This window comes from Ranitomeya variabilis, chromosome 4 (genome assembly GCF_051348905.1).
Source record: "Ranitomeya variabilis isolate aRanVar5 chromosome 4, aRanVar5.hap1, whole genome shotgun sequence".
Lineage (NCBI taxonomy): Eukaryota > Metazoa > Chordata > Amphibia > Anura > Dendrobatidae > Ranitomeya > Ranitomeya variabilis.
Genome location: NC_135235.1, coordinates 545,507,699 through 545,521,520, shown reverse-complemented (window position 1 = coordinate 545,521,520; position 13,822 = coordinate 545,507,699). Strand labels below are relative to the sequence as shown.

At 46.0% G+C, this 13,822-nt stretch overlaps 1 protein-coding gene across 11 annotated transcripts in view; it reads left to right on the top strand.

Annotated features, from left to right (window-relative positions):
* The first annotated feature begins 253 nt into the window (after window positions 1–253).
* KAT7 (lysine acetyltransferase 7) overlaps window positions 254–13,822 on the top strand; it is a 29,348-nt gene continuing 15,779 nt past the window's right edge. The window contains exons 1-9 of one of the 11 annotated variants that reach the window (XM_077252564.1): window positions 370–500; window positions 1,277–1,371; window positions 4,283–4,430; window positions 10,043–10,219; window positions 10,394–10,633; window positions 11,459–11,541; window positions 11,675–11,782; window positions 13,179–13,277; window positions 13,369–13,479. In XM_077252564.1, coding sequence (XP_077108679.1) covers window positions 4,337–4,430; window positions 10,043–10,219; window positions 10,394–10,633; window positions 11,459–11,541; window positions 11,675–11,782; window positions 13,179–13,277; window positions 13,369–13,479 — 912 coding nt within the window. In that variant the 5' untranslated portion in view covers window positions 370–500; window positions 1,277–1,371; window positions 4,283–4,336. Of the gene's footprint in view, window positions 501–1,137; window positions 1,160–1,276; window positions 1,372–4,270; window positions 4,431–10,042; window positions 10,220–10,393; window positions 10,634–11,458; window positions 11,542–11,674; window positions 11,783–13,178; window positions 13,278–13,368; window positions 13,480–13,822 lie in introns of those variants that run through there. The other 10 variants (XM_077252566.1, XM_077252565.1, XM_077252561.1 and 7 more) reach the window with 10 other exon arrangements.

The following is a 13,822-nucleotide window of genomic DNA, read 5'->3' as shown; positions in this document are numbered from 1 at the left end:
CATGCTCAGGTGCTACAGCAGCTCCCATTGGTCCGCTAGGAAGGTCCTGAAGTGGCTCGGGTACTGTAGCAGCTCCCATTGGTCCTCTAGGAAGGTCTTTTTACTCGGAATAACAAATACACAGTAAAAAGTCATCGGCTAAAATGGTAAATAACTTAAATGCCCGTATTTTGCTTTGGGAATTAGGCCCGAAACCAGCCATGAAAGGGTTAATCTGCCCCTAACTTATAACTGAGCGCTCGTCTTACCTGGCACTGTGCACAAGCCGCCACTAGGGGGCGATCATTCCTTTCGGCTCAGGGCGGAGACGCAGTTGCCGCTCTCTAAGCACTGAACCATGGGCGGAGTTATGTGAAAATAGGTGGGCGTGAACGCGCATGCGTGCCACTCTCCCGTTACTCGGAGACGGCGCCGAACAGATTCCTGTGCTGAGGTAACCGCAGAAAACGGGAGCCCAGCGACGTAGCGAAAGGGAGGGCCGAGCTATGCCCCGGAGGAAGGTAAGGGCAAGGTGACGTAAGACACAGGCTTGGCTGTAGGCGGCAGCATGGAAAAGGCGAGAAGGGCAGCACTCCCTATGGCTGGCAGGCTCAGAGCTGTGCGAACAGCCGAACTCTGGGCCGTTCTACTAACACTGCAGTTTTGTCAGCCTCGGCTTAGCCGTGAAGGCCCCAGTGTGAGAAATGCAGTCAAAACAAGGCCTGTGTCGGGTTCTCCTGTTCTTTGCTAATTGGGCGTTAGGCAGTGAAGACGCACGCTGATTGGTAGACAGGCTAATGACTCGGCTCCCCATTGGCTGAAGTCCTTGTCAGTCATGGCTGGCGCCTCGCGTGTGGGTTTTGAGCTCATTGATACGCTGTGGCGCCAATCACATGAAATGCCGTCTCTTCTGATTTCTGATTGGCCGTTGTGTTGGGTCTCACTCTATCATTGGCTGGTTGTGCTGCCTCTTAACTGTTTGGCGCGCCCTCCTGTGCCGTGATTGGTCCGTAGCTGCCTCTATGCTTTTTTAGCCAGTAGCGCGTGTTGTGGGCGTGGTCACAACAAACGTGTGTTCAGTTCGTCACATGCTCAGGCTGGAGCTGCGCTTTAGGGTCAGAGCCCAGTGCTATGGGACATGTCTGCAGGGGCCAGGCCTTCCCCTGTGGCTGCACCCCCAGTATGTGCCCTGCATTTAAAGGGATTGTCTGGTTACACAGTAGAATGGCCAAAGGCTTGCTCTGACTATACCGCAATCACCTTTACTCCTCCTCCAGCGTCTGTTCTCTGTTGACAGGGCTGCAGCCAATCACTTGTACTGACTACCTCGGCATGACCACTGGGTCCGGCGACCTGTTAACGCCCGGAGAGGAGGCGCTGGAGCGGTACTAGGTATGTGACACTGATTGTACATAAAGCCTTTACGCTAGCTCACTGTCACACAAGACAATCCCTTTAAAGCGCCACCGTTCCAGCAGGGTTTTTTATTGCGGTGCTGGAGTGGTGTCACTAAGTTCCCTGAATGGCGTCATTCCCTGATACAGCTATACCAGCAGAGTGAGAGTTATTCCCCCGATTCATCAAGACTACCGATTCTTCACTCCAGTATTGAGTGGGAATGTTGGGAGTCGGACGCTCCTGGTTCATTAAGGGGTGTGTGCCTCTTAAAGGGAATCTGTCACCACCTATTAATCTGGGCACACAGGTTATAGGACTGTTCTCAGCAGCTGACCTTTGTCTCATATCAGATGCCTTGTTGCTGATAAATCCTCTTATCACTTTATGTAAATGACCTCTTCCAGGCTGTGGGGAGGATGTGCCCGGCGATAGCTCTGCCTTCATACTTCATTATCACGTGAATCGCCTCAGTGCGTGCTTGTGATGTCGGGTTTTTGTCCTGTAATGTCCTGTACGCAGTGCCGTCATTCCTCTTCAATGTTCCGCCTTTCTCTGAGCATTGGCTTCACGTTCCTTCTGTGCAGAGGAGTCGCTCCCAGTGTTTGTGTGCTGGAGAACCAGTGATTCGCTGGAGAACCAGTGATTCGCTGGTGTAGTAGGAGCGTGAAGCCAGTGCCCCATAGCAGGGCAGAACACTGAAGAGGGATGACTTTGCAGGCTTGCGCCTCACCAGGAATCTTTCTTCAGTCAGTGACTGGAGTGAGCCTTCTGCCGTGGGTAACGCCACAACTTTTCATGAATTGGACAAGTTGTGGCATCACGTCCCAGCTCCTCCCATTTTGGTGGCGCCGGGCAAAATTGTGGAAAGTTGCAAAACTTTTGTGTGACTCCACATTGCAATTTATGCCAGAATTTGTCGCAATTGCTTTGCATTGGGGGCCTATGTCTCTTGGGACTGTAACAGGATACAAAGCGCATTAGGGTCTCATCTGGGTATAATTGAAAGCTGCTCACCTGTGAGGGTTGTGTGGGCCCTAGCACTATCATGGTGTAGTAGTCAGCCGCTGCAACGTCCACAGAGTTGTGTATAATAGAGAGTCAGAAGAGTGTGCTGCCGATTCAGGAATGAATCCTAAACTGTTGGACTCTAAAGATGGTTTATTTGTCAACACGTTTCAATCAGACTGTTTGATTCATTCCTGAATCGGCAGCGCTTTAGAAGTCGACTTATTCTGACTCTCTATTTTATGTCTCTTGGGAGAAAGAAAGGGAAAAATCAAAGTGAAACAATAAAAATGGGCTGCTTCCTAAAGAGGTAGAGTTGGGGCGAATCAACTTAGCTGGCCTGGTGCAGTGTCCTCTTTGCATTGACGCAAATGTGATGTTGCGCCAGGCTGGGTAATCAGAAGAAGAACTATGCACAGCGCCAGGTAAGATGCAGTATTTTCTGTCTCATCCAGCAGCCACAGACCCCTATAATAGCCAGTGGAATGGGATATGCAATTTACCACTAACTCTAGTTCAAGGGACACAGTCAGTCTCTATAGGTGGCCCCAACATGAAAAGGCTGATGAGTTCCCTTTAAAGTGTATAGCTGTTCTGGAAGTAGCACAGCGTGTTAGGGTACCGTCTCACAGTGGCACTTTGGTCGCTACGACGGTACGATCCGTAACGTTCCAGCGATATCCATACGATATCGCTGTGTCTGACACGCAGCAGCGATCAGGGACTCTGCTGAGAATCGTACGTCGTAGCAGATCGTTTGGAACTTTATTTCGTCGCTGGATCTCCCGCTGTCATCGCTGGATCGGTGTGTGTGACACCGATCCAGCGATGCGTTCGCTTGTAACCAGGGTAAACATCGGGTTACTAAGCGCAGGGCCGCGCTTAGTAACCCGATGTTTACCCTGGTTACCATCGTAAATGTAAAAAAAAAATAAACAGTACATACTCACATTCCGGTGTCCGTCAGGTCCCCTGCCGTCTGCTTCCCGCACTGACTGTGAGCGCCGGCCGGAAAGCAGGGCACAGCGGTGACGTCACCGCTGTGCTCTGCTTTCACTTTACGGCCGGCGCTCACAGTCAGTGCGGGAAGCAGACGGCAGGGGACCTGACGGACACCGGAATGTGAGTATGTACGGTTTATTTTTTTTTTACATTTACGATGGTAACCAGGGTAAACATCAGGTTACTAAGCGTGGCCCTGCGCTTAGTAACCCGATGTTTACCCTGGTTACCCGGGGACCTCGGCATCGTTGGTCGCTGGAGAGCTGTCTGTGTGACAGCTCCCCAGCGACCACACAACGACTTACCAACGATCACTGCCAGGTTGTATCGCTGGTCGTGATCGTTGGTAAATCGTTTAGTGTAACGGTACCCTTAGTCTTGATGGTGATTATTGTATCCTTGAGTGGTGGGTTTCCCGGCAATGGCGTCTGCTTTTTATTCGTTGACTTATCTTAAATCTAAGGCACGGTGGCGCAGTGGATAGCACAGCAGCCTTGCAGCGCTGGTGTCCTGGGTTCAAGTCCCACTAAGGACAACATCTGCAAAGAGTTTGTATGTTCTCTCCGTGTTTGCGTGGGTTTCCTCCGGGTACTCCGGTTTCCTCCCACATTCCAAAGACATACTGATAGGGAATTTAGATTGTGAGCCCCAACGGGGACAGTGACAATATATTGTGTGTAACCTGTAAAGCGCTGCGGAATATGTTAGCGCTATATAAAAATAAAGATTATTATTATTATTATTAAATCTGCTCACACCAGACCTCCATTTTCTCTCCTCTGTCACTGGCCATTGGGAAGGAGAGAGATTGGTCTTGCTGCTGTATGTATCTTGTGTGGGCTGCTCACATCACTATGAGTAGTATGACTGGTAATCCTAATCACAGTCTGTTCCATAGAGGAATGCTGGAAGCAGTTCGGATGGGACAGAAGATTCCGATTTCTCTACAGACATGGAGCACACCGACAGTTCTGAAAGTGACGCCAACTCCCGAGGGCCTGCACGCATCACCCGATCCACAGCAAGGCTCAGCCAGAGCTCACAAGGTACGTCAGCCGAAATCTGGGTTTTCTTACTAACGGAATCTCCCTCTACCTGATCGTTCTCGCAATCTGTCAGCAATGAGACCCAATTGGTGCTGGATTAAAGGAAGGAACTCACTGAGTCGGTAACTGATCAAAAATGCTTTCTGTGCTTTGTCACCTTATTACTTCTCCGTACAGATCCGATGGTTATTACTTTGATCACATTATATATATATATATATATATATATATATATATATATATATATATATATATATATATATATATATATATATAATTTATATTGTTTTTGTTTGTTTTTTTAATATTCCTTGCTTACAGAGCCAAGGTGCATGGCAGCTTACAGTCCAACTAATGAGTTAGCGTGGAGGGGGTTTCATGATTTGTGCTTCTGACCCTAGCCTTGCAGATTGGATTGAATTAGATCCTAGGCGTTCACCTGAGCAGATAGGGATTGCAGCTGAATATGTCTTATAAGTGCACCCAGGGTATTAACACCGTTCATTAGTAGTTTTGCTGAGTGCTAGCGGTAATGGCTGCTCCATTGATTTTAATTTGTTCCGCCTTAAATAAGGAACCGAAGTTATAAAAGTGCATTTGGTAGCTCTAATTCTGCTGTTTTCATTTTATCAGCCTCTCACTTCTGCTAAATTCTGGTATTGCATGTTTTTGCTTTTGGCAAGGGAGCACAAAAATGTTGCTGGGTCTCATGCGAGACAGGGATATTCTGGTATAACAAATCAATATGATGTTCTGTGTCTCTGACCAGGATTTATTTACTGACAGCAAGCACAAACCAATTATACATCACACCCATAAAAGCTGATTTGATCATGTCCAACAAACACAGGACTGTTGTCTGCTAAACAAACCACTCCAAACTCCCCATAAAGGAGCATTCTTGGATCAGTCGAGCATTCATGGCTCCCTGGAAAGGAAATGATTGGTGTGTCAGACGTCACTCTTGTCCGTGTCAGTAGGACGTGATCAGGATGATTTCTTTTTTTTTTTTTTCTTTCTAGTTTTAAACGGCGGCTCTTTCTTTCTTTTTCTTGGCAGCAAGAAGAGATCTTAAAAATTTACAAAATTGAAACCCAGATAATGTTAAAATAAATTGCAGCATGTTCCAGAACATGATGAATAAGTGTTATATAGAGCCAAATGTTCCAGGTAAACGGTCTAATAGCCTTAATGTGCACACGTCAGGAATTGTTCTAGAAACTTCCTGAACAAAACTGGACATTTTCTGTAAGAAATCCGTATGCGGTTTTCTCGCCTTTTTTGCGGATTTTTCCGGAGGTTCCCAATGCAATAATAGTGGGAAATCCAAAAAACATCCGCCAAATTAATGAACATGCTGTTTTTTGTTTTTTTTTTCACGGAAAAAAACGCAACATATGCACAAAAATTGCTGAATGCATTCTAAATAATGGGATGCATATGTATGCATTTTTTATGCGTTTTTATCGTGAAAAATCCGGAACGTGTGCACACAGCCTTATATAGGAAAACTAAATCAACTAGGGCACAACTTGGCCATTCACAGGCTTTATTCTGGCTTCAAACAAACATTGCAAATCTTTCCTGGTCAAGTAGACGTATTGGCTCAATAATAGGGTAGGGTGCTATATATGCTTTGATGTTGTAGCACTGTATGGGGCTGTATCAGAATGTTTCAGATGGTTACCTTGTTGAGATTTTGTCACTGGTGAATGCCACCAGGCTACTGGTGACCCCTGTCAGGATGTTATATATCCGTTGATCTCTGAAATGGACAGTGCATCTAAATGCAGAGAGTATTTGTCAGAAGCCGCATTTTGTGTGGGGGGAACACTGGTGGAGTGCTCTTTGTGGCAGATATAATGGCCTAGGTCAGACCTTGTGTCAGTGACCAGCTTGGAAAAACTAGGGATTTTTTTTCCCTTTTCTTTTTTCCCTTTTTTTTTTTCTTTTTCGTGTATAATCAGAAAACCATGAGGGATGTTGGCAGCGGTCGGATCCCATTTTTCAGATCCACTTTGGAAAATGAAATCTGCATCCTGATTGCATGCTATTGACTGTTCTTCACTCTTCGGCCTCTTTCACACGTCCCATTTTCCCATGTACACTAATTAGTCTGATCACTCATCAGTCTGTTTTTCTTGTTACACAGAGAAATCGAATGTGCGAATGAGGCCTTATAGGAGCAATGCCTTTGTATAATAATACTAAAATGGGGATCTCCTATGTTATGTAGATCTAAGAGGGTCTGCATCGAGCCGTCACCCATTCAGATAAAATATGTAGGTACGGACAACTGTGCTACATTTTAGGTACCAGGGAAAGACTGACCCGTTAGTGCACATGAAATCCACTTTCATAACCTGCAAAAAGACACATAACCAAATGGTTAGAATCTTGTGTCTTGTGATTAACCTTTTATTAAAACATTACAAGGGGGAATGCCACAAAGAACAGAATAAAATTGTTGTTTAAATATCTAAAAAAAAATGGTGTGAGGAATGGTTATAAAATGTAAATAATTACTACATCATGCCCATTTACTATTAAGCCAAAGTACACAAAGAAAAAAAATATATATGTAATCTCCGTAAAATGCTATTAGAAATGTATGTGCACTATATTATATAATATCTCAAGAGATGTAACATATGCAAGATATATACATATACACACACCGGTGCACTTTATTGGTACGTTCTCCATGTTGCCACATAGCAAAAATAGAGCATACATTCAGAAATGAGTATCAATATAGCATGAAATGTATCAGAGAGAGTAGTAAAGTGTGCCAGTGCATACACAGCCAGGATAGGATGCAATGTTACCCAAATAGAATATACCCTTGAGCCTTCATATTTAATCATATAAATACAGATAAGGTACCCGCCATGTGATGAGGTTATAGCCAGACCATAGATGGGTATAGATAAGCACCATACAAAAGAAACTGCAAGAACCTCTATATAGTGCCAGATGTAAAGTACTCTAGTATTACATACCTCAGACCAAATGCTAATTCCCAACTTGCGTTTTGCCGGTGGCTTCTTGTTTCTGTGGCCATAAGCTGTGATGCCGTGGTCCTTGTATTGGTGTGTCGGATCAGTCTGTGAGGATGGTAACACAATAATGTTACACTGGTGAATGTACAACCTCACTACTGTGCAGGTCACACGTTTTGCTTGCTACTTTTCTTCTTGCACTCGGCTTTTACTCTAATGTGGTGCAGGCCTGTATACTGAGGTCAGGTAGGGGGCTGTGTATTAGATGTACAGACCAGATCGGAATCATTCAGTCACTGAATCTGTGATCACATCTGTATATCGAAGGTGACGCTACTAAATGTGTGGAGAGTTTGTACACTTCCCTGGTTTGTCTTGTGATATTGATTGATATGGTGTATGAGCATGGAATCCAAGCCCTGGCTGTATTTATTAAAGGGAACCTGTCACCACGTTTTTGGAAGATGGGATAAAAATAGCGTTAAATAGGGGCAGAGGTGGGCGTTACATTAGTGTGTGTGTTATGCGTTTATTACCCACCTAAGTTGCCGAAATAACTTTGCAAAGTCTCCGTTTTCGCCTGTCAATCAGGCTGGTCAGGTCACATGGGCGTGGTGTCTTCACCCAGATTTGGCGTAGTTTTCCGTTGGTGGCGTAGTGGTGTGCGCATGCCCAAAGTCCGGAATCCTCTTCCAGGGGATTTAAAATAGCGCGGTGTTCGTTATTGCATTGGTGATCGGTGGGCGCGGCCATCTTCCTTTGGCCGCGCGTGCGCAGAAGCGGCGCTCTGCTGGCCGCGGCTTCAGGAAAATGGCCGCGGGATGCCGCGCGTGCGCAGATGGATATCGCGGCGGCCATTTTCCTGAAGCCGCGGCCAGCAGAGCGCCGCTTCTGCGCACGCGCGGCCAAAGGAAGATGGCCGCGCCCACCGATCACCAATGCAATAACGAACACCGCGCTATTTTAAATCCCCTGGAAGAGGATTCCGGACTTTGGGCATGCGCACACCACTACGCCACCAACGGAAAACTACGCCAAATCTGGGGGAAGACAACGCCCATGCGACCTGACCAGCCTGATTGACAGGCGAAAACGGAGACTTTGCAAAGTTATTTCGGCAACTTAGGTGGGTAATAAACGCATAACACACACACTAATGTAACGCCCACCTCTGCCCCTATTTAACGCTATTTTTATCCCATCTTCCAAAAACGTGGTGACAGGTTCCCTTTAAAGGAATTGCCTCAAACACTTCTCCATCCACAGGATAAATGTACGATACGGAGACCTCCACCCCCCAATGGCGCAGCTTCCATGTGAATGGAGCAGTAATAAGCCTGTGTGATCAGCAGTGGTCACCTAAGCCCACTACTGCTTTATTCACGCACTGGACTTTGGATTGTCAGACCTCGGGGCTGGTGGGTTTCCTGCATCCAGACCCTTAATGATTACACATTTATCATCCACCTGTGGCTAAGTGGTAAATGCTGTTCATGGGGCAAACCATTGATAAACCACCAGTTGCTGGTACAGTATAAAAGTGCATGGGCAGAACTTGCTCCTGAGGAGGGTGTTTCCACCAACCCCACTGAATACATTAGACCTTTATGGCATCCTAATATGCCACCACCCTGGTTTACACATGACCATGGATATTGGCAATTGGGGGCAGCTACAAGTGCTCACTGTGTATGACTTGCCATGACACTGTGTGGTTTGAGTCTTTAAGGGGTTGTCCACTACTTGGACAACTCCTTCTCAATCTCCCTTTCCCCCTTGTCAATTAATAACCCTTGCACTTGCCTTAGTTGCCGGTGTCAGCATTGTCTTTCCCAAGCTGCTGATGTATGTGGGGAGAGTGACGCACTGATTGGCTGCAGGGATCACATGACATGACAATGTCACGCAATCCCCAGGAGAGCTAGTGCCAACAAGCCTGGATGTGAGTATAGGTGTTGTTTTACAAGGGGGAAACATGGGGGATTGAGAAGGGCTGTGTTGTCCAAGTAGTGGTCAACGTGTTTGTTATTTTTCATGTCGGATCCATTTCTACCATCATTGTTACAGTATCGGCGCTTGGGCTGGACAATGATTTGTTACTGAACCTCTGTCGGAAATTGTGTGATTGAAGGCTGCTACCCATGACAAGACTAATCTATCCCTTCGGCGAAATTTAGCAAAACTGGTGCAGAAGGGACTGTGTAGCAGTTGAATGCAGAAACCTGGGTTGTTGCTCCAGACAATTTTCCACTTGCTGCTCTGTTCTGGGACCAGTGTTGGTTTCCCACAGTATGCACATGTGATTAGTGACATCACCTTCTTCTCCAGTGTGACTCTTGTGGCATTGCTATCAATTCTTACTACATAGACCAGGCATGGGCAATATTTAGCCTGACGGCTACTGTACCTCTTTAATGTCTGTTTTCGCTTGTGGCTAGAAGTTGCCCATCTCTGGACATATGCCCTGTTCTTCCTTCTGTTTTACTCAGGGGGCAGATTGTTTTTGTTTCCTTTTGCCATGTATCCATGGTTAGGAAGCTGTAATCACAGGGCAGGTCACATAACTGTTGACCATGTCGGGTAGTGAAATTGTGGTTTGTATTAAACCAGATTCCAGTCCGGTTGGCAATCTGCAATCGTTTGGTGCAGAGGAGCCGACCTACTCCACTCGGAGGGTGACCCGCAGCCAGCAGCAGCCCACCCCCGTGACTCCGAAAAAATACCCGCTCCGACAGACCCGCTCATCGGGATCGGAAACCGAGCAGGCGGTGGACTTTTGTGACAGAGGTACGGGGGTGCAGCCGAGCTTCCACTATTGACGGACGCGCTCTCTTATGTCATAGTAGATGCACGCTGGCTGTCTGTTTTAGCAGTGACCCTGTAGAGTAGACTCCTCTGTGTGCTTTCTGCCAAATGCAATCTTTTGGAGGGGTGCTAAACCATTTATTCTGTCTGCCACAGATGCTAAAAACACCGGGGATCATGACGAGTCCCCACCTCGCACACCTACCGGAAATGCACCTTCATCAGAATCTGATATAGACATTTCAAGCCCCAACGTATCTCACGATGAGAGCATTGCAAAAGACTTGTCCATGAAGGACTCCGGCAGTGACCTCTCGCACAGACCCAAGCGAAGACGGTTTCATGAAAGCTACAACTTCAATATGAAGTGTCCGACCCCTGGCTGCAACTCACTAGGTAAGGTGCCATAGTTGTCCATTTACAGTGAAGCGCATATGTTAAATGCATCCATAGAGCCCATGATCACCCAGTGGAGGTCAACTTGGCCCGTTTCAGTGGTATGCGTCAGCCTTTCCAGTTTGTTGTTTGTTTTTTTTTTTGTTTGTTTTTTTGTATGGAATAGAATGGCACTATCTATATTATCATATCTGGAAAAAAATATACTAAGCAATGTGTGAGTATTGTGGTGTTTTTAGACTCCTTTTAAACAAGAGAAAAAAATGGTAATACCATTGGGCAGACCAGCTTCAGTTGACCATGACATGGACTGTTTATTGTGGCTGCAGTTTTTAGACCATATTAAGCCATCTGTTGCCAGTCTTTTGTCTTGAAAGATGAGGCAACATGTATTAATTGTAAAATTTCTGCTTGCAGTTAGTGGCTGCATATATTTCAGGTCAATATAAGACTAAAACGCTGTACAGACCTATAGCTTCCCTAAAGCTTGCCGATCTGTCTATCCCGACCTCACTTGGCCAAGTATTCATGCGTCTTAAATGAGGAGAGAGGAGAAAGCCGCTGCCACACATCTGGAATCTGGTTATCTTCCCCCAAAGGGAGAAAAAAATATTAAGCGTTTAAATTTTAACTGCTTGATCCTTGTTTCCCATTCGAGACCATACATATCAGATGGACACCCAGTTTCTTTAGTCAGTGGGTTCAGCCAGCTTTCATCTAATGTGTAATATTGCTTTTAGCTACAATAATATTTCTGTGGGGCTCTAAACAGGCTGCAGTTGAGGCTTATACATTGTGTTTCTCCTGTCTGATTTTGTATTTTAGGACACCTCACTGGAAAACACGAGAGGCACTTCTCAATCTCCGGCTGCCCGTTGTACCACAACCTCTCTGCGGACGAGTGCAAGGTAACCCTCTATTTTGTTCAACACCCCATTACTCACAGCACTTAGTGCAATGTGAAGGGGTTAGTGTCTCTTTCTGTGTGTGTATTCCTGAAGAACGCTGACCTGACCCATCCATGATTGCTTACATTCACAGACTTGTGATGAATTTCAGGTAAGAGGACAGAGTCGTGACAAACAAGTGGAAGACAGAATGCTGTCCCACAGGCAGGATGAGAACAACAGGCATGCCACGCGGCACCAGGTAGGGCTGGTTTTGTTAATAATTTTATAGAATAATTTCTGGACACAGTAATACTGAGCCTTTATACTGATGCTGTTTGCTATAGTCCAGGCAATATGCCAAAGCTATTATCAATATCCCAAGTGCCAACCTAAGGGCACATGCCATATTGAGGGATGTAGAACTCTTCTCTTCTCCTAAAGGACAATATAAAAGCTTTAGGGTATATGCACACGTTCAGGTTTTTTCGCGATAAAAACTCACTAAAAACTCATACATTATGCATCCTATCATTTAGAATGCATTCTGCATGTTTTGTGCACATGGTGGGGTTTTTTCCGCGAAAAAAAACGCATTGCGGTAAAAAAAAGCAGCATGTTCATTAATTTTGCGGATTTTCTGCGTTTTTCCCGCTGTTCTATGCATTGGGAAAAACCGCACAAAAAACGCGAATAAAAAAACGCATGCGGATTTCTGGCAGAAATGTCTGGATTTTGTCAGGAAAATTTCTGCAAGAAATCCTGCAGTATACACATACCCTCAAAGTCCTTTTCTGTGTCCTTAAGGCCCCGTCTCACATACCGAGATCGCTAGCGAGATCGCTGCTGAGTCACAAGTTTTGTGACGCAACAGCGACCTCAGTAGCGATCTCGCTATGTGTGACACGTACCAGTGATCAGGCCCCTGCTGTGAGATCGCTGGTCGTGTCGGAATGGCCTGGACCTTTTTTTGGTCGTTGAGGTCCCGCTGACATCGCTGAATCGGTGTGTGTGACACCGATCCAGCGATGTCTTCACTGGTAACCAGGGTAAACATCGGGTTACTAAGCACAGGGCCGCGCTTAGTAACCCGATGTTTACCCTGGTTACCAAAAAAAACAAACACTACATACTCACCATCTGATGTCCGTCAGGTCCCTTGCCGTCCGCTTCCTGCTCTGACTGAGCCGCCGTACAGTGAGAGCGCAGCACAGCAGTGACGTCACCGCTCTGCTCTCACTGTACGGCGGCTCAGTCAGAGCAGGAAGCAGACGGCAAGGGACCTGACGGACATCAGATGGTGAGTATGTACTGTTTGTTTTTTTTGGTAACCAGGGTAAACATCGGGTTACTAAGCGCGGCACTGCGCTTAGTAACTCGATGTTTACCCTGGTTACCCGGGTGCTGCAGGGGGACTTCGGCATCGTTGAAGACAGTTTCAACGATGCCGAAGTCGTTCCCCTGATCGTTGGTCGCTGGAGAGAGCGGTCTGTGTGACAGCTCCCCAGCGACCACACAACGACTTGCCAACGATCACGGCCAGGTCGTATCGCTGGTCGTGATCGTTGGTAAATCGCTATGTGAGACGGGGCCTTTACTCTCACACTTCTAGACTATTCTGTTTGGTTTTGTTAGCTGATGCTTATCTGTCTTTACAGGCTCCCACTGAACGTCAGCTTCGTTATAAAGAAAAAGTCACGGAAATGAGGAAGAAACGCAATTCTGGCTTAACCAAAGAACAGAAGGAGAAGTATATGGTAATACTAGAAAACTGTAAATGTGTGTAATAAATTTATAAGAAAAAAACAATGCAATCTAGTCTAAACAAGTGCCTCTGTATACTCACAGGAACATAGGCAGACGTATGGCAACACCAGGGAGCCGCTGTTGGAGAACCTTACCAGCGAGTATGACCTTGAGCTTTTTCGAAGGGCTCAGGCCAGAGCCTCTGAGGACTTGGTAAGAATTTGAGGCGACATAGCTTAACCTTAAGGCCATGTACACACATTTGTATTTGATGTTTGTGTTTTGTTTTTTTTTCTTAAATCAGTACTTATAAGCCAAAATCAGGAGTGGAACAATCAGAGGAAAAGTATAATAGAAACACGTCACCACTTCTGTATTTCTCACCCACTCCTGGTTTTGGCTTACACATACTGAAGTAAAATACTGACCAAATGCTCCATGTGTGCATGTGGCCTAACACGCTGTGTCTTTTTAAGGCAGAAGCCACCTGAAAGTGCTTAATAAACATAAAAAAAATAATGGACATATGTAATGCACAGTAATGACAAAACTACTT